The 26,084-nt window shown below is 41.1% G+C and overlaps 1 protein-coding gene across 5 annotated transcripts in view; it reads left to right on the plus strand.

The window, feature by feature from the left end:
• Positions 1-26,084, plus strand: part of LOC126355163 (heterochromatin protein 1-like) — a 108,897-nt gene that overhangs the window by 74,244 nt on the left and 8,569 nt on the right. For all 5 annotated transcript variants that reach the window (XM_050005372.1, XM_050005373.1, XM_050005374.1 and 2 more), the window contains 2 exons: positions 12,928-13,050; positions 24,124-24,279. In XM_050005372.1, coding sequence (XP_049861329.1) covers positions 12,928-13,050; positions 24,124-24,279 — 279 coding nt within the window. The remainder of the gene's footprint in view (positions 1-12,927; positions 13,051-24,123; positions 24,280-26,084) is intronic.

Below are 26,084 nucleotides of genomic sequence, written 5' to 3' on the forward strand. Positions count from 1 at the left end.
TGCCGCAGCACAGGAACCTGATGCGGCGGATGTAGCAAAGACATCAAGGTTCGATGATGACGACCGTGAAGCAACTCAGCCGGTGAGCGACCATCTTGGGGCTGAGAGCAATACGAGGACAAAAAGGGCAATAACGTGTCCTCCCGAGAATGCGACTCTTTCAACTTCAACATCTGTGACTTGAAAGTCCTGACCAATCGTTCAGCGGCACCGTTTGACTGTGTTGAAAACGGCACGGATGTCAGATGTTGAATACCATTGGCCTTGCAGAATGACTGAAATTCTGCGGACATGAATTGTGAGCCATTGTCGGAAACAATAGTCTGTGGAAGACCTTCAATGCAAAAGATAGCAGATAATGCTTGGATGGTGGCAGATGACGTCGTGGAAGACATCCGGATAACAAAAGGAAAATTACTCAATGAATCTACCACAACCAACCATCCAGCATTCTAGAATGGACCAGCAAAATTGATGTGTAAGCGTTGCGCAGGGGAAGTGGCTTTTGGACATGCAAAGAATTTCCGCGGTGGTGCTGATTGTTGTTCGGCACACACCATGCAAGAAGAGCACATATTCGTAATCACGGCATCGATTCCGAACCAAGTACAGTGCTGACGAGCAAGTTGTTTCGTTCTCAACATACCCCAATGTCCTTGGTGGAGAAGCTGTAAGACAGGACTGTAACGAACGTGGTACGATAACCCTGGACTGATCATTATCAGAACGCAGCAGCAACACACCACGTCATACAAAAAGTCTCTCCTTGTGAACAAAAAATCAGCGAACCAACGGGTCCTTGATCTGTGACTTTGACAAGGGCCATTGCGTAGCAACAAAGCGCAGAACGGGAGCAAGGACAGGGTTGGCAGCTGTGGCTGTAGCTACACAACGAAAATCAATCGGAAACGATCCGACCCCGTCATCGATTTCCGCATCAATGAACATGCAAGCAAGTTTGGAGGAATCGAATGCCCTATCCTCAGCAACAGGCAGGCGGGACAACACATCGGCGTTTCCGTGCTTAGCGGTGGACCGATACAAGATATCGTAGTGGTACTGCGAGAGGAAAATAGACAAGTGAATGAATTTCTGCGCTGTACGTGGAGGTACAGGCTTGGTCGGATGAAAAAGCTATGTCAAAGGTTTGTGGTCTGTGATTATGGTAAAGTGACGACCATAAAAGAAATCATGAAACTTTGTAACACCAAATACGAGAGCCAATGCTTCTTTCTTGATCTGTGAATAATTTCTTTGAGCAGACGAGAGCAATTTGGACGCAAAGGCAATAGGGTGATCGTGCGATCCATCTTTGTGCGCAATCACAGCACCGATCCCGAAATCCGATGTATTCACCATCAACAAGAGGGGCTTCTGGGGATCGAATGGCGTAAGGTAAGTATTGGAAAGCAACACCGATTTCAACTGGCGAAAGGCGCGTTCGCATTCCGTCGTCCAGACGTACGGAACACCCTTACGACGTAAGCGATGAAGCGGAGCTGAAATGGAAGAGGCATGCGGCACTTAGCGGTGGTAGTAATTTATTTTTCCCAGCACACTCTGTAGCTGCTTCAAATTCTGCGGCGAAGGCAAGTCTTGTATGGCACGAATGTGCTTGGGACTGGGATGTATGCCTTCGGCATTGAGTACATGTCCCAAGTATGGCAAGTCACGAGCAAAAAACATGCATTTGTCCTTCCGCAAGCGAAGACCATTTTGTCGCAAGACCTGAAATAATGTTCTGTGATTGGCAAAATGTTCTTCTTCCGTCTTTCCGGAAGTCACAATATCGTCCAGATAATTTGGTGCAGTAGGGACCGACACACAAACAGTTTGCAGATATGGCTGAAACAATGCAGGGGCGGATGCACACCCGAATGGCAGTTGTTTGAATTGATACAACCCAAGATGCGTGTTAACCACCAAAATGCTCTGGGATTCTTTGTCCACCAGTATTTACAAGTACGCATCTGCGAGGTCCAAAAATATTTACCTGGGCACAGTTTGTCAAAAACATCTTCCGGGCGGGGTAAAGGAAAAGTTGCAATCACTAGTTGTGGATTCACTGTTGCCTTGAAGTCCACACAAAGTCTCAATTTGCCGGAAGGTTTTGGCAGAATTACTGAGGGTGATGCCCAGAGTGAAGCCTGCACACGTTCAATTACACCTTGTGATTCCAAATCGTGTAATGTTTTTGCGACCTCATCACACAGTGTGTGGGGAACATTGCGCGCTCTGAAAAATTTTGGTTGCGCGTTTACTTTCAGTTCCAATGTGCTTTATAGTTCTTAGCGCAACCGAGGCCCGGTGCAAAAATGTCTGGAAATTCTTCACATAGACGAGAAACATTGCATAAAGGCATCGTCTGGTTCACTGATAGGACCTGATTTACTATAGACAAGTTAAACAACTGATATAAATCGAAACCAAACAAGTTCACTGCAGAAGAAGTACGTAAAATTACACAAGTTTTGTTTGTCCTTTGTATGTTGCAAGAAGGCTGCACTGTCCTAACACAGGGATCTCTTGACCTGAATAGCTAGTTAACTTAACATTTGCGGCACGCAATGGAGGCGTACCCAGCCGTTTGTAAGTGTCTTGATTGATCAGTGAAACTGCAGCCCCGGTATCGAGCTGGAATGGTATCACTTTGCCATTAATGTCCAAGTCCACAAAAAGTTTATTGTCCTGCTGACGACAAGAGCGACTGTCTCGTGCAACGTGAACTGACACTGGTACATAATCACTTGCGACTTGACGGGAGTTCCGGCGATGGCGATGCACACTATTTTTGGGACGAACACAGGAACTGTTAGAGAGAGTGGCACTGGACGGAGTGGATGAACTACATGAATTTCCATGGGCGAAGTTTCGCGAGCCTGAGTATCCTTGGTTCGATTCCGATTCCGGCGCCAAGCAAAGGGCCTGGAACGGGTTTGAGCTTCCGATCTGAGCTTTTTCTGGCAAACACTCTGAACATGTCCTTTTTTATTACAATAAAAGCAAATAGCTTGGCGTGACGGGCGATGCTCACGCGAATGTTTAGTAGCACACAGCGGGCATGATTTGATCACTGCATTTGCTTGCCTCCGCGGCACACGTGGCTGAGAGCCTGGCGGCAGCGGCACGGTCGGGCGCGAGCGCTGTTTACTGCTCCGAGCAGCTCGCCGGGCGGGCCGGTTAACCTGACACACTGTTGGCAAGGTTTCAAATGATTCCTGATGAAAGTCAAGTGTGTCCTGCGATCCAAGATGTCCGTCACTTGTTGAAGGGAGGGATTTACTAGTTTCAAAATCTGTTCCCTTATACGAACATCAGAAACGTTCTGTGCAATTGTATCACGTACCATAGTATCTGAATAAGGGAGTCGACATTGACACTCAAAAGCACAATCCCTAGTAAGGCCTTGCAAGGTTGCAACCCACTCCCGATTAGTCTGACTTGCCGTACGTTTTGTACAAAAGAAGGTATACCTTTTCGCAACTACATTGACTGATTCTTTGAAATATGCATCTAATGCAGACAAAATTTCTTCATAGGACAGAGTTGCTATGTCGCGGCGAGGAAATAATTTAACTATCGCATGGTACGTATTCACGCCAACCGAAGACAACAAAAAAGGCTACCGCTCTTTACCTTGAATTCTGTAGGCGGCGAGATGGAATCCAAATTGGCGTGACCAGCATCAAAAGGTCGAAAAGTTGGTGCAACAGCATGTTGTGGCTGCGTTATCGGTGGAGCAGCGGCTCCCACATAGTTTTCCATTGCACACTGACCCTGGACGAGCTGTCCAAGGGCATCCAGTAAAGCCTGCGTCTGCTGATTCTGTAAGCGATAAAATTCGGACAGTACATCTGGAGAATGTGGCGAAGCCATTACAGAAGTAAATCAGGGCAATATCGATAAGAACATGGTTTTGCCTCGTCATCAATATTGTGGTTGGCAGGAGAGCCAACACCGTGTTACTAGAAGAGGCCGAAAGGCACGCGATTTAGCTCACGCAGGACAAGGAAATTAGAATTTAGAAACAACAGACGTAGCTGGTGGAATAGTTAACCTTAATCCATTAAGGATGAATGTCGCTCTTGACGGTACATATTTCACAATATCAGTAGTAACTGATAATGGCGCCTTGCTAGGTCGTAGCAAATAACGTTGCTGAAGGCTATGCTAACTATCTCGGCAAATGAGAGCGTATTTAGTCAGCGAACCATCGCTAGCAAAGTCGGCTGTACAACTGGGGCGAGTGCGCCAGGAAGTCTCTCTAGACCTGCCGTGTGGCGGCGCTCGGTCTGCAATCACTGATAGTGGCGACACACGGGTCCAACCTATACTACCGGACCACGGCCGATTTAAAGGTTACCACCTAGCAAGTGTGGTGTTTGGCGGTGACACCACACTTCCCACATCACCTGCAGTGCATAAGCTTTGTGGACCACCAAAGACGCCCGGTAAACTTGTAAGGTCTTCCTGCAACATTGAAGCAGAAAAGCATATGATTAAGATTAAGAATGGAAAAGATTTTTCAGAAGAACAGAATTACGTGAGACAGTAGTGAAAAAGTTTTTGGCAGAAGTTGAACACATTCCTAATAAAGTCTTGGTGTATTTCCAATTGCCAAATGCTTCCACGTTCTTTTGATATGTTGTACAAATCAGTAAGATTGATAAGCCATTGGCAGATAACAGTATGACTGTTGGTGATGGAAGATTATGTGCAAGATGCTGTCAATCATTTATTGGACATCACATTTCTCCTCGAGCTAAGTACATCAAAATGCAACTGAAATAAGTGCGTCCTGTCTTCACTGACTTGTCACTCATAGAAAAGTGACTTCTTGCATCATTCCACACATATGCAAACATCCAAAAATATCCTAGAGTAATTCAAACAAAGCAAAAAGGGGTCATCTGCAACTTCCCACAAGTCGTGGAAGAAGTATATGAGCTGCCACAAGTCGTGAAAGAAGTATATGAGCTGCCAGAAGTCGTGAAAGAAGTATATGAGCTGCTGTCCAGTGATCTATGGATGTTGGCATAATTGTGATCACAGAAAAGTTGCTGTCAATTAATATCAAGTGGAAATTACAGATTTGACCACAAGTCATGCAAGTTCCTTTTAATTACATCAAGAACAACAATAGTCTGTATGCCAAACACTACCCTGTCAATTTCCAACAATTGGTTAGCTCTGCGAACAACCTGCATGTTAAAAAAAAGTCTTCTATAAAGCTATCATGAAAGCCAAAGTGAAAAGTAGAAAATACATCACATGCTACCTTGGGTAGCATATTTTGCAAGAATAGGTGAAAAAGAGGTGGCTACTCATATCTTCAAGCTTCTACGCATCAGGAAAAGTCAAGGCCGTACCCTGAGGGCAGTAAAGTGTGCACAGTAGCTGCAACTGTTGCTCTTTGCACAGCAGACGTGAAGCCGATTATCTCATAGCAAAAGAGTGATTTTGATGGGATTTTATTGAGCGCATATGCCATTTACAGAAGCAAGCGACAGCAGTCAGAACTCGGTATGCTTATGGCAAGTACGACAATTAGTGAAATCGACACAGCAGCATTTAGTCGAGCTATTCTGTCCTTTTCTGGTCTTGATGGAGAAGAAACGTCAGTCAATGCTTCAATAGCAATGAAGTGCCATGACTGAGTTTGAGGTCGATCATCACTGTTTGGCCTGGAAAGTGAGATGCAAGTAATGGATAGGTTACTGTTAGTTCTGAACATTTTAATGGATATTTAATAATTACTGGCCAAAACATGACTGTGGCAGTGCATCACATTTGCAACAAACATAGTATTGACTTGACTTGCAACAAGCATAATATTGACTTGACTTGCAACAAGCATAATATTGACTTGACTTGCAACAAGCATAATATTGACTTGCTTTCTCGAACTCGTTGTTAGATATCATCTTCAGTAACTGTCATTCGTGGCTAGCTACAAATTATACTCGGGCATAATGAATTTTATTTTATTGTCTCCATGCAAGTCACTCAAGTTGAAGTTCATAGACACTCTGCTGAAACTGGAACGGCTTCCAAGACATCTAGTTCTGAATAACGCAAAATAGTGATCGATAAAGACATTCTGCTTGTGAATAAAGAATTCCAGTCACCAGTCATTGAATGAGTGTTCAAAGAAAAGGAGTGTGAAAGTAGACAGATTTTCATACAGCAAAAAACAGAAATACATTGCTATCATCACACCATAAAATGTGGAAGAATATGCATTCTCACATCTTTATCCAAGTGTTCTAATGGAATAGGAAACATCTGTGACGACCATGAGTACTTCCAGCCAAGTGTTACGGCAACAGTAAAAAAGATTCTGGTTGAATGAACATGTTTTATGCTCACAGAAGCGTTGGGAAAGAGAGCATGAATTCCAATATCAGTGTCTTGAAAAAATCGGCATTGCAGCATGCTAGATCATCAGATATCATGAAGTTCATAGAACTGAGTGCGTATTTCAAGAATATGCCCTCTTATGTGAGCTACTGGAGAAGCATGTCAAGCAATCTCATCCCAGTAGTCAGCCAGTTAGGTCTTCCTTCCTCTGGTTCTTCACTCTCAGTTCTAATGGCGTTCTCTGCCTGGAAGTCATGAGCAGCCCCTCAGTTCTGGACAGCATTGTCAGTGACACAACACATATGAATCTGACATTGTATGAAAGAATGCATTATTGGACTAATTACCTGTTAATAGTGATAGGCTATTTCTATCAACACATTTCCACGGCAGTAATACAGTAAAATTTTGAAGACATATTGTTGACTACTTCATCTGTTTTGTATTTCAAATGAGGGAGTCAATGCATGCTCACATTCTTATCTGGATTGAAGATACTGACATGTGTTCTACATTTGTAATTGCATATACTGAGCAGGTGATGCATGACGAACAATTACACCAATGGGTAAAGAAGTAGCAGATACAAAACAAGGGAATAAATTCTGCATATTTGATTTTCCTCATGAAACCTGCAAGAATACAACAGTTCTGAAAATAGAGGGCTAAAAAATAAATCATGTGATTCCTCGGTGGTGAACTAGAAGCAGACAGGTCAGTGTTCAGTTACTGTAATCCTGAAATTGTCAAGCTATAGCAAGCTAAGATGGACATTTAGTCAGCTGATTCTGAGATTGGTATTAGAAAGTACTTTTCAAAAAATATAACCAAAGCTTAAATTTAATCAACAAAAATACTCAGTTGGCTGTAGAAACAGTTTAAGAAAAAGGAGGCATCAAGAAGGCAGCTCTTTGTTTGATGGCACACAACTTGAGTAGCAGTTATGAGGTTTGCAATCTCAAGTCATATCTCATGAATCAACTGTATTTTTGAACAAGTTTGCAATAAAGAAAGGCCAAGTAAGGTCGCTTTGTTTTAGACCTTTTTGGCTCCTGCAGCTTTGAAAAGTGTGAGGAAAGACGAGGAAACTTGGGAGAACAGGTGCTTTGCTAAGTTTGCAGCAAGCTATGGACCAGTCTATAAAACCTGTGGAACAGAGGCCATTGATGATGTAATTGATGTCACGGATGACACTGAAGGTGCCAAGGTCACCCTTTAAGATGTCAACAATGGTACACGTCTTAGGAGCACTCAAGAAGCACTTGATCAAAAAAAAAAATTTTTGCTGTTGACATTAGATGAGAACAGAGAGCCTTGAGTTATCGAATGCTCTTGAAGCTCTTGGTGTATTGTGAGATAAAGATTGTAATGTCAGATCTGAATCGAGCATGCTTATGGCCACTTCAGAGCCTGACTTGGATGTGAACTATGATTGCAGCGTACCAGCTGAAAATCACACAGCGAGGTATGATGCACTCACACCCAACCAGAGAAAAGTCTTAGATTGCTCTGCATTTATTTGTTTCTGAAGTTGCTGAAACGGGAAATAGCTTCATGCTCAGTTTGATGAGCAAATAGGAACAATTTGCATACACCAAGGCTGATGCTGTTCTTGCCACTGTACCAACTGGTGTTGCAGCCAAGAACATAATTTGAATGATTACCATTGCATTTTCAGCCTTCAAAATGACCAGAAGTGTCATTCACTTACGTGCCATTGTTGGGTGAATGACTTGCAGTGTGACTATATCTGTACTCTCTGATTGCGTGCATAGTTTATGTTCACCATGTATTATCAGTTTTATCTTCTTGCACTTGAAACCAGTTCAGAACTAACTGTCGCACAGATATTGTGACTTCTGGCACCTACTTATCTGTTGCAACAGCTGTATGAGTGTGAAAAGTTGCTAGAGGAGCAACTACAAGTCTCTGAGCGAGGTGGCGCATTTGTTAGCACACTGGACTTGCATTCAGGAGGACGACGGTTGAAACCCGCATCCGGCCATACTGATTTAGGTTTTCCGTGATTTCCCTAAATCATTACCGTGCAAGGTGACGCAAAGGTTAGCAGACTGGAATCGCGTTCAAGGCAACGACGGTTCAGTCCTGCGTCTGGCCTTCCTGATTTAGATTTTCCCTGATTTACCTAAATCGCTTCACGCAAATGCCAGGATGGTTCCTTTGATGGGACAATGCCGACTTCCTTCCCCATCCTTCTCTAATCTGATGGGACTGATGAGCTCTGGTCAGTTTGAAAACAGATGAAAGTTCTGGCTTGAATAGCCATGTTGGCATTGCTAGATGCTACCTGCTCAGGTCCAGTGTCACATGCTTCTGTTGTAATAATCATTCAGTGCTGAACACTATGACACAAATGAGCATAATTAGTAAGAATCCAGTGAAATGTTTTTAAGTGTTTTATCTGAAAACTACCTTGAGTAGTTAAACCGAGAACAGACTCGTGGCGATAACATATTAGACCTTCTGGTGACAAACAGACCCGAACTTTTTGAAACATTAACCCAGAACAGGGAAACAGCGATCATAAAGGTGTTACTGCATCGATGATTTCAGCCGTAAATAGAAATATTAAAAAAGGTAGGAAGATTTATCTGTTTAGAAAAAGTGACAAAAAGCAGATTACAGAGTACCTGACGGCTCAGCACAAAAGTTTTCTCTCAAGTACAGATAGTGTTGAGGATCAGTGGACAAAGTTCAAAACCATCGTACAATATGCATGAGATAAGTCCGTGCCAAGCAAGATCGTAAGAGGTGGAAAAGAGCCACCGTGCTACAACAACAGAGTTAGAAAACTGCTGCGGAAGCAAAGGGAACGTCACAGCAAACATAAACATAGCCACAGCCTTGCAGACAAACAAAAATTACGCGAAGCAAAATGTAGTGTGAGGAGGGCTATGCGAGAGGCATTCAATGAATTCGAAAGTAAAGTTCGATGTACTGACTTGGCAGAAAATCCTAATAAATTTTGGTCTTATGTCAAAGTGGTAGGTGGATCAAAACAAAATGTCCAGACACTCTGTGACCAAAATGGCACTGAAACAGAGAATGACAGACTAAAGACCGAAATACTAAATGTCTTTTTCCAAAGCTGTTTCACAGAGGAAGACTGCACTGTAGTGCCTTCTCCAGATTGTCGCACAGATGACAAAATGGTAGATATTGAAATAGACGGTGGAGGGATAGAGAAACAATTAAAATCGCTCAAAAGAGGAAAGGCCACTGGATCTGATGGGATACCAGTTCGATTTTACACAGAGTACGCGAAGGAACTTGCCCCTTCTTGCAGCAGTGTACCGTAGGTCTCTAGAAGAGCGTAATGTTCCAAAGGATTCGAAGGGATGTCGAACAGATTTGCAGAACTATAGACCTATATGTCTAACATCGATCAGTTGTAGAATTTTGGAACACGTATTATGTTAGAGTATAATGACTTTTCTGGAGACTAGAAATCTACTCTGTAGGAATCAGCACAGGTTTAGAAAAAGACGATCGTGTGAAACCCAGCTCGCGCTATTCATCCACGAGACTCAGAGGGCCATAGACACGGGTTCCCAAGTAGATGCCGTGTATCTTTACTTACGCAAGGCGTTCGATACAGTTCCCCACAGTTGTTTAATGAATAAAGTAAGAGCATATGGACTATCAGACCAATTGTGTGATTGGATTGAAGAGTTTCTAGATAACAGAACGCAGCATGTCATTCTCAATGGAGAGAAGTGTTCTGAAGTAAGAGTGATTTGAGGTGTGCTGCAGGGGAGTGTCGTAGGACTGTTGCTATTCACAATATACATAAATGACCTTGTGGATGACATCTGAAGTTCACTGAGGCTTTTTGCAGATGATGCTGTAGTATATCGAGAGGTTGTTACAATGGAAATTTTACTGAAATGCAGGAGGATCTGCAGCGAATTGACACATGGTGCAGGGAATGGCAATTGACTCTCAATGTAGACAAGTGTAATGTGCTGCAAATACATAGAAAGATAGATCCCTTATCATTTGGCTACCATATAGCAGGTCAGCAACTGGAAGCAGTTAATTCCATAAATTATCTGGGAATAGGCATTAGGAGTGATTTAAAATGGAATGATCATATAAAGTTGATCGTCGGTAAAGCAGATGCCAGACTGAGATTCATTGGAAGAATCCTAAGGAAGTGCAGTCTGAAAACAAAGGAAGTAGGTTACAGTATGCTTGTTCGCCCACTGCTTGAATACTGCTCAGCAGTGTGGGATCCGTAGCAGATAGGGTTGATAGAAGAGATAGAGAAGATCCAATGGAGAGCAGTGCGCTTCATTACAGGATCATTTAATAATTGCGAAAGTGTTATGGAGATGCTAAACAAACTCCAGTTCAAGACTCTGCAGGGGAGATGCTCAGTAGCTCGGTACGGGCTTTTGTTGAAATTTCGAGAACATACCTTCACCAAGGAGTCAAGCAGTATATTGCTCCCTCCTACGTATATCTCGCGAAGAGACATGAGGATAAAATCAGAGAGATTAGAGCCCACACAGAGGCATACCGACAATCCTTCTTTCCACGAACAATATGTGGCTGGAATAGAAGGGATATCCGATAGAGGTACTTAAGGTACCCTCCGCCACACACTGTCAGGTGGCTTGCGGAGTATGGATGTAGATGTAGAACACAGAAAGAAAAACTGACATTATTGGTACTCGTTGGGCTACACGTTACATAACAGACTGTGTCTTCACATCTTTTTCTCAGTTGCCTTTGTTCATGCTGTGATATCCAGAAGCCACTCGTAAGTGCATTTGTGGATATGCATAGTGGAATATATTTTATCTACCAGTTGCAGTTAGCAATCCTGACGAAATATGCTTTGAATGCTGCGGATGCATACATCGCTAAATAGGAAATATAGCAATTAATGTACCTTGGAACGGTACTGTGTGCAGTTGCTAATTGGGGCACTGGAAGCCTTTATCCAAACTGGTTCTGTCGCAAAGGGGCAATAGGCATTGATACAGAACAGTGATGACTTTATGGCTGCACGCAGTGGATCAGTAGTTGCATGCAGTTGAGACAGTAAAGAGCCATTGGTGATATTTTGAACAATAAGTCATCAGACTGGGTAAAAATGTGAGAACATGGAGTAAGTGTGCATGACATAAGAGTACAGTCCCAAATGTTCACTGGGCCACCTACGGTATAATTTGAAGTTTCATCCATGTAAACTGCAGGTGGTTCAAGATTTGAGACATTTATAGTGAAAATGTACTTGTTAACTGTGTTGGCATTCTTGCAATAATTAACCGAGAAACACAATTTCTCCAACAACCACAAATATAAGATGAAGCACAACTGGATATGTTAATAAGCTAATCTTCCATTACTGGTTTCAGGAAATCTAAGACATTTTAACGAAAAGCACTTGTTGAATCCAAATGTTGTGATATCATGTACAGTTGGTGTATGAGATTATTGATCATATTTTTTTGAGGATGATACTGGATCCACACTACACTGAATGCAAGTCATTTCTGCAAAATGTTGCAGAATAACATTTGGTTCCAACAAGACAGTGAACGGTTTACACACTACACTGAATTATGGCTGCACTCAATCGTTTCCAAACCAGGTGATACCCCACTTCATCAGTGGGTGATGGCCATCCGGTTCCCTAGATTCAACAGCTATCGATTATTTCCTATGTGTTTATGTGAAGGAAAGGGTTTTTCCAGTCATTTACAGACAGTTGGTGAACTTAGGACTGCCATTTGCTGTGAAATAAGCACCATTCTGCAGGATATGTTAAGATGTATTACAGAAACCTTCCCATTGAGCCTTTAGCAGTGCATCCAGGCAAATTGAGGACATTTAGAGAAAATTATTTTCAATGTGTTGTGAGGACTACTACCAGTGTGTGTTACATACTATAGTAGTTGCCAATTAATGTATTTGTATTTCATAACTGTATTAAATTACTACAGACATCAGAGCGTGCTTGTAGATAGTGTTTCAATAACTGCCTGTAATAAGCAGCAGTTTTAACCAATTTTCGCATGGATCTTTTGTGGCGTACGTTGTGTGTCCTGGACCATATAGGCATAGTTGAAGTGAGTGCAAAAAAGTCTGTGTTACATTGCAACAGGTGGTTGTAATTTTCCTCATGGACTTGGTGAACATGACATTCTTTAAAACTGAGGATAAAATCCATTGATTTTAACCATATCATATTAGATACTAAGATTATTTTAGATGAGAAAAAGTAGATATATGTGTTGCAGTTGTGCACATGCTTTGTTTTCTCAATTGAACTATGCTGCTTGGCATAGCACACACAACAATTGGTATAAAATGTCGTAAAAAAAGATTTGAACTGCTGCCTGTTGTAGATAGTTACCTATCAGAAAGAAACTTAACTCAACCTTCCCCCCCCCCCCCCCCCCCACCCCCCTACCCCCCACCCCCACCCCTCTATCCCACCCCTCCTTTTTCTCCCAGTGTCATGTTGTACACTGCCGTGTGTTAGGTACTTTATTAATCTCTATACACTTCACATTTCATTTATGTTTCTTCTAGGAGCCCACTGTAAAAGAAGAGAATGTGAAGACTGGCAGAACAAAAGCTAAAGGAAAGAAAGAAGGAACAGTCAGCAGTGAAGAAACTGAAAATGGTGTTAATCCTGACGAAACTTCATATGAGGTAAAAATGGAGATAACATCAAAGCTTTAATACAAATCCTCTCAGTTAATGCCCAACTGTACACTTTCCTCCCAATGCTATACATTTTTTAATCTTCATTTGCCTGTGATTTATTTGATGTTAAGGGATGTGAATCGTGGCTATAAGGCAGGAAGACACCGAAGCAATTCAGAGGCAGGCTGTTAGATTTGTTACTGGTGGGTTCGAAAAACATGCAGGTATTATGAAGATGCTTCAGGAACTCAAATAGCAGTCACTAAGGAGAAGGCCACATTCTTTCTGAGGAGCACTATTGGTGCTGATAATATGACAGTGCACACCATTATCACTGAAGGTTTGGTAGTGCGAAAGATCTGCAGTAAACTTGTCCTGAAGGTCTTAATGGATGACCAAAATCAGAGGTTAATGTGCTTGCGAAGATCTTCTGCAATGCATTGAAGAAGATTCTGCCTTTTTGATGAAATTATCATAGGAGACAAAACTTGGATATTCAAATATGACCTGGAAACAAGGCGGCAAAGTTCCAAATGGCACACTGTAGCATAACTAGTGACTAAAATAAATTTATACCCATTAGGAGTAGTTCAGTCTATTATACAATTTTAAATTTCTTGAAAAATTTTTGTTTTCACTGTAAATGTCCTGTTGTGATGGAGTGTCCTTGTCTTTGAAGCATAGCTGTATTTACCTGTGCTAATATGCCTCCGATGGCTACGCCGCTATGAAATCTGGCTGAAAAGTGGTTGTCTATAGTGGCCTATTATAAATGATGTGTTCCAGAAGAGGTTTTCAGTCCAAGTATTTTAACTGTACTTCATTATTAAATAACCTGTGGTTTATGGCCAGATAAAGTCGCATTCACTATTAATTTCTGCATAGGTAAAGAGCTAGCCACATATTACACTCCATTGATATTCCATATTGAGATTACTAGAGTACAGTAACCTGACAGTGAAGTGATCTCGAAGTTTACTGCATGTGGTAGGTAGATCATTAATGTATTCCCTAACTACACTCTCCTTTCCAAATGGGTGGCCATATCAAAAGATCACACTTTGCACAGTAAATGAAATCTGGAAATAAAGCAGTTCTCAGCCTGTTCCTATTGTCACAGTAAGCATTATGGAAGATTTACACAGTTGATAAAAACCAATTAGGGTTCACAATCAATGACTGAAGATCGGTTACTGAATAGACTCTCGAATATGGAATTTAGATACAACTTGGCATCTCTTACAACTTGTGATTTGTGCTAACTTGTCTGTGTACGTTGTGCAGTAATTTTGGACACAGATCTTGCTCATATCATAACCTTCGCAGATTGACTGACTAAAATGGCTCCCAAAATGTTCCTTTTGCAAGGTTACAATTATCAATACTACTCTCAGATATTTTTGTCCTCTTTCTGTTTACAAGTTCCAGTTAAACATTTACATTTGTGAATAACTGAATAGTGAGGAGAGGTTCTTTTGAATGTGACCTTTTAGATATGACAGTAATTGTTATTGAATTATGCTGTTTGTTTTGCCAAAATATTGGATCCTACTTCAGTAACAATGTTTTTGATAAAAATGCCAATTACTTTGAAACTAAATGAGTGCAAAAGTTGCTAATGTCTCTCCAACATTAGCTATAGGAATACTTCAGTTATTTGTATATTCATTTGATCTACTTCACATGAAATATAGCAACACGTTATATAGGAACCATAATAATGTAGTTTTATTTTACAGGTACTTTGCAATTAGCACAGTTTCTAGGTAACTAAATTTCACCATTAGCTTCTGATTAACAAAATGAATGTACTGGACAATAAGGTGAAGTTGGCGAAGCTTTGAGCTATTATTATAGATTTTTGGCACTGTACAAATGCCATATCTGATGATCTCAAAGATATTTGGGGGGAAAAAATGTAATTTTGGAGGGAAATAAAAACAGAGCAGGGGGAAATACACATCCTTCACTACACAACCACACGAGGTTATATTTACAGATATTTGGCAAATAGCTGACTATGTAATTTCTAACCAGCCACAAACAGAATATTACAAAATAGTTAAAAGTACAAATTCAAAATTATTTTGGTTGCCTGAACTGGCCACAGACTTAGCAATGGAAAAAAAGGGAAGGAATTCCTCATCTTCCAGCCTAATCACTGATTTTTCTTATACAATTAGACTTTTCATTGTTTCACTTAGCTGAAGTTGGCTCCATGCCATTTATAGGTCAAAATGGTTGCCTTATGTCCTCCAATTTCGCCAGTGTTCTGGGAAACATATTCTCCATCATTGTACATGGAAAGCAAAATGAAACATCTTACAAATAATTACCATAACTAAACATACAACAGAAAGTTTCATTTTTGGAAGACATATTCATTACATATACACACAACATATTTTTCAAACAATGGAAAATCCAGGATGGAATTTTACAATACTAGAGAAGGAAAGTTGCTACTCACCGTACAGCGGAGATGCTGAGTCACGATAGGCACAACAAAAAGATTTCACACAATTATAGCTTTTGGCCTTTGTCAGCAAAAACACACACACACACACACACACACACACACACACACACACACACACACACACACACACACACGCAACGGAGGGATAGTATGGTGGGAGTGGTGGACAGTAAAGTTTATGTGGGGCGAGGAGGGGGGGGGGGGGGGTAAGTAGCGGAAAGGAGAGAAATTAAAAGACTGGGTATGGCAGTGAAATGACAACTGTGTAGTGCTGGAATGGGAACAGGGAGGCGGCTGGATGGGTGAGAACAGTGACTAACGGGGGCTGGATGGGTGAGAACAGTGACTAACGAAGGTTGAGGCCAGGAGAGTTATAGGAATGTAGGACATATTGCAGGTAAAGTTCCCACCTGCGCAATTCAGAAAAGCTGGTGTTGGTGGGAAGGATCCATATGGCTTGCTTCACAGCTTATGAAGCAATCATTGAAATGAAGAACATCATTTTGGACAACATTGTCACCAACAGGGTGACCCTGCCGTTTCTTTGCCACAGTTTGTCAGCGGCCACTCGTGCAGACAGACAGCTTGTTGGTTGTCATGCCTACATAGAATGCAGCATAGTGGTTGCAGCTTAGATTGTAAATAACATGACTGGTTTCACAGGTAGCCCAGCCTTTGATGGGATAGGTGATGTTAGTGACCGGATTGGAGTAGGTGGTGGTAGGAGGATGTATGGGACAGGTCTTGCATCTAGGTCTATTTCAGGGATATGAGCCATGAGAAAGGGGATTGGGCACAGGGATTGTGTAAGGATGGACGAGTATATTGTGTAGGTTTGGTGGACGGCGGAATACCATTGTAGGAGGGGTAGGAAGGATAGTGGGCAGGACATTTCTCATTTCAAGGCACGACGAGAGGAAATCAAAACCCTGGCAGAGAATGTTGCTCCTATGTGGTCGGACTGGGACTTTGAGATGTGGTGGGAGACGAAAGATAAGGCACAGGTGGTCCCCCCCCCCCTTCGGTTGGTAGTGGGGGTGGGTCACAGTTGGATAGGTGAGTGAACTGAGTAAGGCAAGGTTCAATAATGGTCTTTGGTTGAGTCAGATTGGTTGGGTTGGTGGCGAAAAATTGTTTCCACTGTAGGTACCAGGAGGAGACCCCTGTAGGGACTAGGAGGAGGAGAGGAGGTCTTTAACTAGTCCTGCATTGTGTGAATCTTTTTGTTGTGCCTATTGTGACTCAGCATATCTGCTATATGGTGAGTAGCAACTTTCCTTCTCTGATATTGCAACATATTTTTAACATTTCACGAAAGTTTACTTATAAAGGTAGCATAAAGAGAATGGAGTCTGTTCCATGTACTTTTGTGCTTAAACTTAAATCATTGTCCCACTTCTCTGGATTCGAAGATCAAATACCCAATCTAGCATTTCAAATGACTAAGCACAGTAGAAAGGTAACAAAACCATGATCACAGTACCATTACATAATTACTAGTTACATGAAATTAAGGGGATGGAAGCTGCTTCAAAACATTACATTGCCCCACTCAAATTAGATCGCTACCTTCACTCAAGCAGAAAATTTAATTCTCATAAAATTTCCCAAAAGTCATCAAATCGTCCACTGTTGTCAGGATGTTGTTATTATTTTTTGAGTTACTGCTACTAATTAATCAGCAAAAATGGTGTATGTGCGGATGGATATGTGTGTGTGTGCGCGCGAATGTACACCTGTCCATTTTTTACCCCTAAGGGAAGTCTTTCCGCTCCCGGGATTGGAATGACTCCTTACCCTCTCCCTTAAAACCCACATCCTTTCGTCTTTCCCCCTCCTTCCCTCTTTCCTGAAGAAGCAACCATCGGTTGCGAAAGCTAGTAATTCTGTGTGTGTGTTTGTGTGTTTTGTTCATTGCCCTTTTTTTCACGTACCCTAAGAGACTTCCCATTTTTCATTCACCTTACCTGTTGGATGATTAATGGTGAAACAAAATTATTCTTGATCAACTTTAAATCAAAAGAAATCCATCTTCCCATCAATTCTACCAAATACCATATATGTCTTGTATTTTATACTTGCTAGCATCCTCTTGTAGCTCCATTACTTATCATTAATCCAGTATAAACACATAGCACAGAAAAACTATACTCAAATACATTACTATACTAAAGATCATACATAAGTCGAAGAAAATTACTGATCAACTTAAAAGATACATACTGAATAGTAGAAGAGATTGAGTGTCTTAGGAAAAAGGAGTAGTGAGACACCCAGCTAGGGTAAGCAATTTCGCCCATAAGGAATTCAGTGCAGATTACTAAACCCCCAATTGCTGGTAAGTTCACAATTAACTGGACCCACCTTTCAGAACATCTGCCAAAACACTGCTTTGTACATGTAACCCCACACAAATACTATGTCCATTATATTCAAGTTAAAATTCAGTTCTGTGACATTCACATTCAGTTCTCTGATATTCACTTTTGGAATTGTTCTCATTGCACTTGCAGTGCTACTTCCTCCCTGATTATTACTACAAATTACTTCCAGTACACCCACATTGAAAACTACATGAAAAGTACAAGTATAGAAATTTACTTTTTGAAGCTTGACACTGAAAATTACTTTTTGCAAATTTACATGGAAAATAAACATTTTGCACCTCCTTGCTAAATAGGCTGTTTGTGAACTGTTCACTTCTTTGTCTGTCTCTAACGCTTAGCACATATCTATCACAGAAATGCAGCACATTTCTTTAATTTTATGATTTTTCTCACCTAACTCTCACATCAGTGCCACAATACATTTACACTTGTTACATTTCATTTCACGTACCTTATTACTAATTATTAGAGATTTACATTCTTTGCTATCAAGAACAGCAACTACATCAACAGTGTCATTTACTACTTGTAAACACTCTCCTTTCACATCAAGAACATCAGTATCTACATCAACAATTTTCTGATAGTCCAAGATCTTGGATATTAACATTACTTACTTGCACTGCATCCACAATCAGTTCATCGCCATCACACTAAGCCCATAGTTGTTTGCACTACACCCAGATCAACAACTTGGGTAATCATTCATCAAAAACTTTGTCACATTAATTTTCAATCTTATTTACCCTAAGTTCAATTTGTGGCAGAGCACCTACAATACTGTTGATTATCAGTCTCATCTTCTTTAACCTTCTAACATCCATTCACACTATTACCTACTTTAGTGGAGTATCACTCATCACTTCCACACATTCTGATTCAATAACCACCAAGATACCGTTCATACTGGTATCACATTTATTCGCAATTTCACACACATCTTTATACTTTTGGTCAATTTTGTTTGTTTCCACTTCAGTCATTTTAAGCTCTTCAACACTACTGCTAATTGATGACACTTTACACACCTCTCCCTCAGTAAACTCGTCAGCCTGGCTAACCACTTCATTTATTACTGGTAAAGACTCTGTTCTCTTCACAACATCTGCCTTAATCTCAACAACTGCTGCTCTTTTACATCATTACAAAGCATCACTCACTCACTTTCTCCTTTGTCATTAGCTTCCTGCTCCAAATCATTTGCTCTGCCAACAGCTTCATTCACTTTCTGCACGCTTGCCATCATTCACTTTCTGCACGCTTGCCATCTCAGCACCCTCAAATGGACCACTACTTACATCAACATTCTCATTACCTACTTCTACTTTCTAATATCAGCAGCAGTTATCTGCTTTAATTCGGAAATCATTTCATTATCGTCACCAAAAGAAAAAGTTTTTACTCCATCAGTTAAATTATCCTGATAAAAATCAACTACTTCCACGCCCTTATTACATTTGTTTTTAATCAAATTTTCATCTGGCAACTCATCAGTGACATAATTTTCTAAATTTGAACCAGAATTTTCTGTTACACTTCATTTGGTTGTATTCTTAATCCAGTTATCTGATTTGTTATTTGTATTCTGTAGACTTAAATTTACCTTCAGAAGTCTGTATTCATTTGAGTTATTTCTGAATGTAAACTAACATATTTAATGCTACTTCCAGTATTACTCATTAACTTTCTAACAAAGTTCTCCTGCAGTGTCATTAACTGTACCAATAATGACTTCTTGTCTTCTTTTACTGACACTTCTTGTCCTGTTACCCTCAATGCAATGTCCTTAACTTCTGGGTTACTCATTTTGGCTGAACAAATAAGTCACTCAATGATACAAACACTCTTACCATGATGATTTTCCGTCACCAACTGTGGCTGCCGTGTCATCGTCTGCTAATTGCTGCAGCTCGTAATCTTCACGTTGGTTCTGCATATTGCATTGATTACATTTGCTCTGACTTGAGTCATTCAGCTGTCATGCTGCGGGATGTGACTTCATTGATTGGCAGCTGTCCAGGATAGTCAGTGCTGCTGATTTCAGGCAGTACAATGTTTCCCGTATGTCAAGCTTTTTCTCCATAATAGTATCAGTTTCTGTGCCTAATTCCAAACAATTAAAAGTTTCCAAAGTTCATAAAATTTTCTGTGCACTGTCCTACTTATTTTTTACATGTAAATTCAGTTAATTTATATGCCACACGATTGTTTTTCACTGTTTAACAATCACTTCGTCAGTTCCACTGTGAATAATTTTAAAGTCCACTGCACTGTTACATGAGTTCTTAAGACGTGCTGCAAACCCATGGGGCACCAAATGAAGCGTAGTGCTTTTACCTGTGCTAATATGCCTTCGGTAGCTGCGCCTCTGTTGAATCTGGCTGAAAAGTATTGTCTAAAGTAGGCAAGATTTCAGTCCACATACTGTAATTGCACTTTTTGTTAAATAACCTACAGTTTATGGCCAGGTCAAGCCTCATTCACTATTAATTTCAGCACAGATAAACAGCTGGCCACATACTGTAACAGTTCTTGAACAACCAGATAGTCCTGTTGTGTCTCAGTGCTATTGTGTTAACAATATGGACGTTATCATTTCCTGAGAAGTAATGTCAGTTTTGAGCTGTCACATATGAAGTGCCTTTTGTTGCAGGCAGTTTAATCATTGTTGATTTTAAATGAGCACGCCGTTCTGCAGTTGACCGTCTCGTCACTTTGTTCACCCACATCATGAATGGTTTTGTGTGGAAATCCCAGGAAGGGGTCGTATTTTACGATTTGGAGATAGCCTATGACACCTTTTGGAGGACTGGTATCCTCGGTACTCGCTACACACGCGTCTTCTGTGGTCACCTGCCCCGTTTTGTTCAGGGATTTTTAAAAGACTGAGCTTCCAATGTATGTGTGGGTTCTGCCTTGTCGGACACTTTTATCCAGAAAAACGGTGTGCCTTGCGGTTTCATCCTGAGCGTCATCCTCTTTGCTATAACCATTAACCCTATAATGGCTTGTCTACCACAGGACATCTCCGGCTCACTTTTCGTTGATGATTTTGCCATTTATTGCAGTTCTTCACGGACTCGTCTCATCGAGCGGCATCTTCAGCTATGTCTCAGTCACCTTTACTCATGGAGCACTGACAATGGCTTTCGTTTTTCCACTGTCAAAACAGTTTGTACGAATTTCTGGTGGCGCAATTGGTTTCTTTCACCGTCTTTACATCTTGGGCCTGTTGCTCTTCCACTAGTTGAAACTACGAAATTCCTGGGGCTCATGCTCGAAAGGAACCTTTCTTGGTCCTCCCACATGTCTTACCTTGTAGCCCGTTGCACGCGATCCCTCAGTGTCCTACATGGCCACAGTGGTACTTTCTGGGGACCAGATCAAACCGCTTTCTTTCATTTGTACCAATCCCTTGTCCATTCGAAACTAGACTATGGGTGTTTCGTTTATGCAACTGCATGTCTGTTCCTCTTATGCCATCTCAGTGCATCCCTCTTCTCTGTTGCCTCCTGGAGTTCGCTTTTGGCTCATGCTCCTGCAGCTGAACTTCAGGCTGCGTGCAACTTTCCTGGTGGGTGTAAACCCTTCACTACCTTGGCTTCGTGTGGCGGCCTATGTTCACCTCGGCTTTCATTCGCTTCCTAAGGACGCTACTCTAGCTTCGCTGTATAGCCTTCAGCTTCACAACCTTCGCACAGAACTTCGTGATAGTAACTTTATGTACACTGTTGGCTCCCAGACTGACAGTGATGTTAGGTTTGTCTTCGTCATTGGTGGTGGCATTTTTCTGGTTCGGCTTCTGGAATGCTGCTCAGTATTTGCAGCAGAGCTCTTTGCTCTGTATCAGGCCACACAGTACATCCAGCAACACAGGCTTTGCAACTGAGTCATCTGCTCCAACTCTCTGTGCCCTTCAAAGCCTCTGTGTGCTGTACACTGTTCGTCCCTTAGTGCAACAGGTCCAGGAAAGCTGTCACTTGCTTACTCTTGATGGTGCCACTGTTTTGTTTACGTGGGTTCCTGGTCATGTCGATCTGACAGGAAATGAGGCCGCTGACGCTGAAGCGAAGGTTGCATCCCCATACCTCACCCCGCTGGTTCTTACACTCCCTTCAATTATCTCTGTGTTGCCATCTGTCAGCAGGCGGTGTCACTTCAGCATCACCATTGGACACCCCTTCATGGGAACAAGCCTGGGTCATTAAGCCTCCCCCTGAGGCTTGAAAGATCTCCCGTTAGGAGATCATTTTAGCTAGGTTATGTATAGGGCACTGTTTGTTTAGCCAGCGCCATTTGTCAAGTGATGCTCCCCCACCACTTTGTGTTCGTTGCACTCAACATTTTACGGTTTGACATTTTTTTGATGGAATGCCCTTTTTTGGAACCATTTAGTTCTCGTTTGTGTTTGCTGTATGAATTACCGCCTGTTTTAGCCAACAAAGCATAGGCTGTTGAACATATTTTACTTTTTATCCATCGTAGCAGTATGGAAAAAGCTATTTAATTGTTAGTTCATGACCTCTGTTTCTCTGTGGCGTATTTTATAACCCTTTCTCCAAATGCCTGTTTTTAGCTGTCTTCTCTTCCATCAATTGGGATTAACATGTTGTCGTTTTTAGCTCCTCTCTATGTCTTTGTGTACTACACTTCTGATGTGGACGCGCATGACCCTAGTTCTTCTTGTGCCCTAAAACAAAACAGACAAACACATAATGTACTCAACTGATGATCCATATTGAGATTATTAGAGTGCACTATCGTAACAATGAAGTGATCCAGAAGTTTGTGTGTGGCAAGTGAATCGTTAACTCATTCTCCAATTACATGGTCCTTTCAAATTGGTAGTAATATCAGAATGAACATGCCATGCACAGTAAGTATAATATGGAAATAACATAGTTCACAGTCTGATCCTGTTGTCACAGTAAGCATTATTGAACATTAACACTGGTCATGAAAACAATTGAGAGTTCATTCAATTATGGAAAATCGGTCACTGAATGAATTCTCAAACATGAATTTAGATAAAACTCAGCAGCTTTTACAACTTGTGATTTGCACTAACTGGTCAGCATACATTATGCAGTAATTCTGAACACACATCTTGCTTATATCATTACCTTCGCAGGCTGACTAAAATGGCTCCCGAAATTTACTTTTTACAAGTTTGCAATTGTCAATGCTACTCTGATATTGTTGTCCACTGTCAGTTTACAAGTTACGATTAAACACTGATATTCCTGATTAACTGAATAGTTCAGACACACCCTTCTGAAAGTGAACTTTTAGATACGACAATAATTCCTATGGAATTATGCTGTCTATTTTGCCAGAATATCAGATCCTGCTTCAGTACCAATGTCTTATAATAATGTTAATTACTCTAAAACTAAATGAATGCAAAAGTTGCTAACACATTTCCAACAATAGCTGTGGGGATACTTCACTTATTTGTATATGCATTTGATCTACTTTACCTCAAAATTAGCGATTACGTACATGTTTACTTTAGAACAACGATAACGAAGTTTTATATTGCAGGTAGTTTGCAGTTAGCACAGTTTCTAGTTAATCAGATTTCACCAATGGATTCTGATAACAAAATGAATGTACTGGATAATAAATTGAAAGTCTCTAAGCCCTGAGTTTTTATTACAGATTTTTGTTACTGTATGCATGTCATATGTGATGATCTCGAAGATATGGGGGAGAAAAATGGAATTTGGGGAGGGGGGGGGGGGGAGATCAGGTGAGGGAGGAAAATCTATATACCTATATGCTTAGTTACATCTTTTCCTTGTTTCTTTTGTTTCAAACTGTTCTTCCTGAATTGTATAATATTTGTAAGTTAGTTTAGCCTGCTCTCTTTCATTTAATTTATTCATTCTATTCTGGGGTATGTACCTAAAACTCTAAAGTACAAACCCATCAGAACCCATTGCTTTAATCTATACAGCTCCTTTTCATACTTAAACAAATGACACGTTACTTGTTGAGTGCCCAGGTGGGTACTATAACTTTGGATTATCATGTATCTGAATTCTTGATTTCCCATTGTATTGTTGTCAGAATGGTTGCAGCTCTATGTAAAGCACACTTTCAAACTGTAGTTGTTTTTGTGTTTTGTTAAACTAGCTTAAGATGTTAATTTTGTATAGACTTTTCTTGCCACAAATTGCAGATTTAGTATTTAATAAATACTTTTTTAAGGTGGAGAAGATAATGGAAGTGCACCACAAAAGAAATGGAAAAAAAGAGTATTTGATCCACTGGCGAGGATACCCACACTCCCAAGATACTTGGGAACCAGAAGAGAACTTGGATTGTGAAGAACTAATACGGGAATTTGAAGAAAGAGTAAACAAGGTGAGCTTTTCTTTTTCAGGAGCACTATAACATGGGATGTAGTGTAGTTAAGGCACTTTCAAGGCATGTAACTAAGTGCTACAGAGAAATTACAAATGAAATAAAACATTTTTCTCTTCACATTTGCCATTAGTTGAGATTGTGACTTAATAAAATGCTTACTGGCACTTCACAGTAAGCTACCAATGCTTAGAGTTACAGTGGGCTTACAAAAATAGAGACGGGTTTTCAGAGTTAGGATTATCTTTATCCTAGATAGCAGTGAAAATTTCTTGCATTACATTCTGCTGTTGTCAACACTGTCCCAACATTGTATATGCTTCCAAATACAGCATGTTACTTCATGAAGGTACTAAAGATTGCTGTCTTTGTGCATCACACTAAGTTACTTTCCAAAACATGCTGTCAATCCACAAAAGTGGGTAATCTCCTCAAAGACTTTAATGAAACATGTTAGAAACTCTGAGGTAGACATGACAAGCCAACAATCAGTCAAAAATAAGTCTGCTAATGTCTCTCTATGAATAAATCACCTACCACCACAAAAAAAGTTGATTGCCCAAAGCTGTAGAGTCTGAAATCTGTGTGAAGAACCCAAAGAGTTTGTGTACAGTTGACAAAAAACACTGTACATGTGTGTCTCGATAAGATCCAATACTCTGGTTATGTACAGCTTGCACCCGTGGTAATATAGCACACACTGGCAACAGTGGCAGCACAACATATAGGACACTTGTGGGCAATGTATTTGTTCCCTTATTAGTGCAACAACTTTGCCTTGTTTTGATTTTCTGTTAACACCTATAACTATCACATATTGTTTTATTTACACAATATAATGCTTGGTTTTCTCTTTTTGAACGGCCAAGATGGTTCTGCCTTGCATCAACAAATAAAAACGAATCTGTGTCGAAGCTTTATGAATACAGCCAAGGTATACCGAACATAACACACTGTGCCACAGACAGGTGTATGACAAACAGTCATTTCTTGCCATGTGTCAGAATACATAGGTTCGTGCAGTGTGATAGTTTTAGTGCTCATGAAGTGGCAGTCAGGTTCGACGTTACCCATCACTGTGTCCAGAAATGGGTAAAGCAGTGGTTTGGGACAAGAGTAACGGCCAGCTTCAAGGGTCAGGATTAGGAAAGGTGTCAAAACTTCAGCAAGATGTGTGTTAATTGACACCAGAATAGAACGTCCATTCTTGAATGCCACCCAACTCAAGAATGAGACAGATTTCTTTGGATACTTTCAAACTCACTAGCCTTATTCCTGATTGGACAGTCCAATGGCCAGCTTCACTCGTCCGTCCACATCAAACCCACCAACAACCAACAGTACCTCCATTATGACAGCTGCCACCCATTCCACATCAACGGTCCCTTCCCTACAGCCTAGGTCTTCGTGGCAAACAAATCTGCTCCAGTCAGGAATCCCTGAACCATTACACCAACATCCTGAAAACAGCTTTCGCATCCCGCAACTACCTTCCCGACCTGGTACAGAATTAAATAACCAGAGCCACTTCCTCATCCCCTCAAACCCAGAACCTCCCACAGAAGAACCACAAAAGTGCCCCACTTGTGACAGGATACTTTCCGGGACTGGATCAGACTCTGAATGTGGCTCTACAGCAGGGATACGACTTCCTCAAATCCTGCCCTGAAATGAGATCCATCCTTCACGAAATCCTCCACACTCCACCAAGAGTGTCTTTCCGCCGTCCACCTAACCTTCGTAACCTCTTAGTTCATCCCTATGAAATCCCCAAACCACCTTCCCTACCCTCTGGCTCCTACCCT

Source organism: Schistocerca gregaria, chromosome 3 (assembly GCF_023897955.1).
Source record: "Schistocerca gregaria isolate iqSchGreg1 chromosome 3, iqSchGreg1.2, whole genome shotgun sequence".
Classification (NCBI taxonomy): Eukaryota; Metazoa; Arthropoda; class Insecta; order Orthoptera; family Acrididae; genus Schistocerca; species Schistocerca gregaria.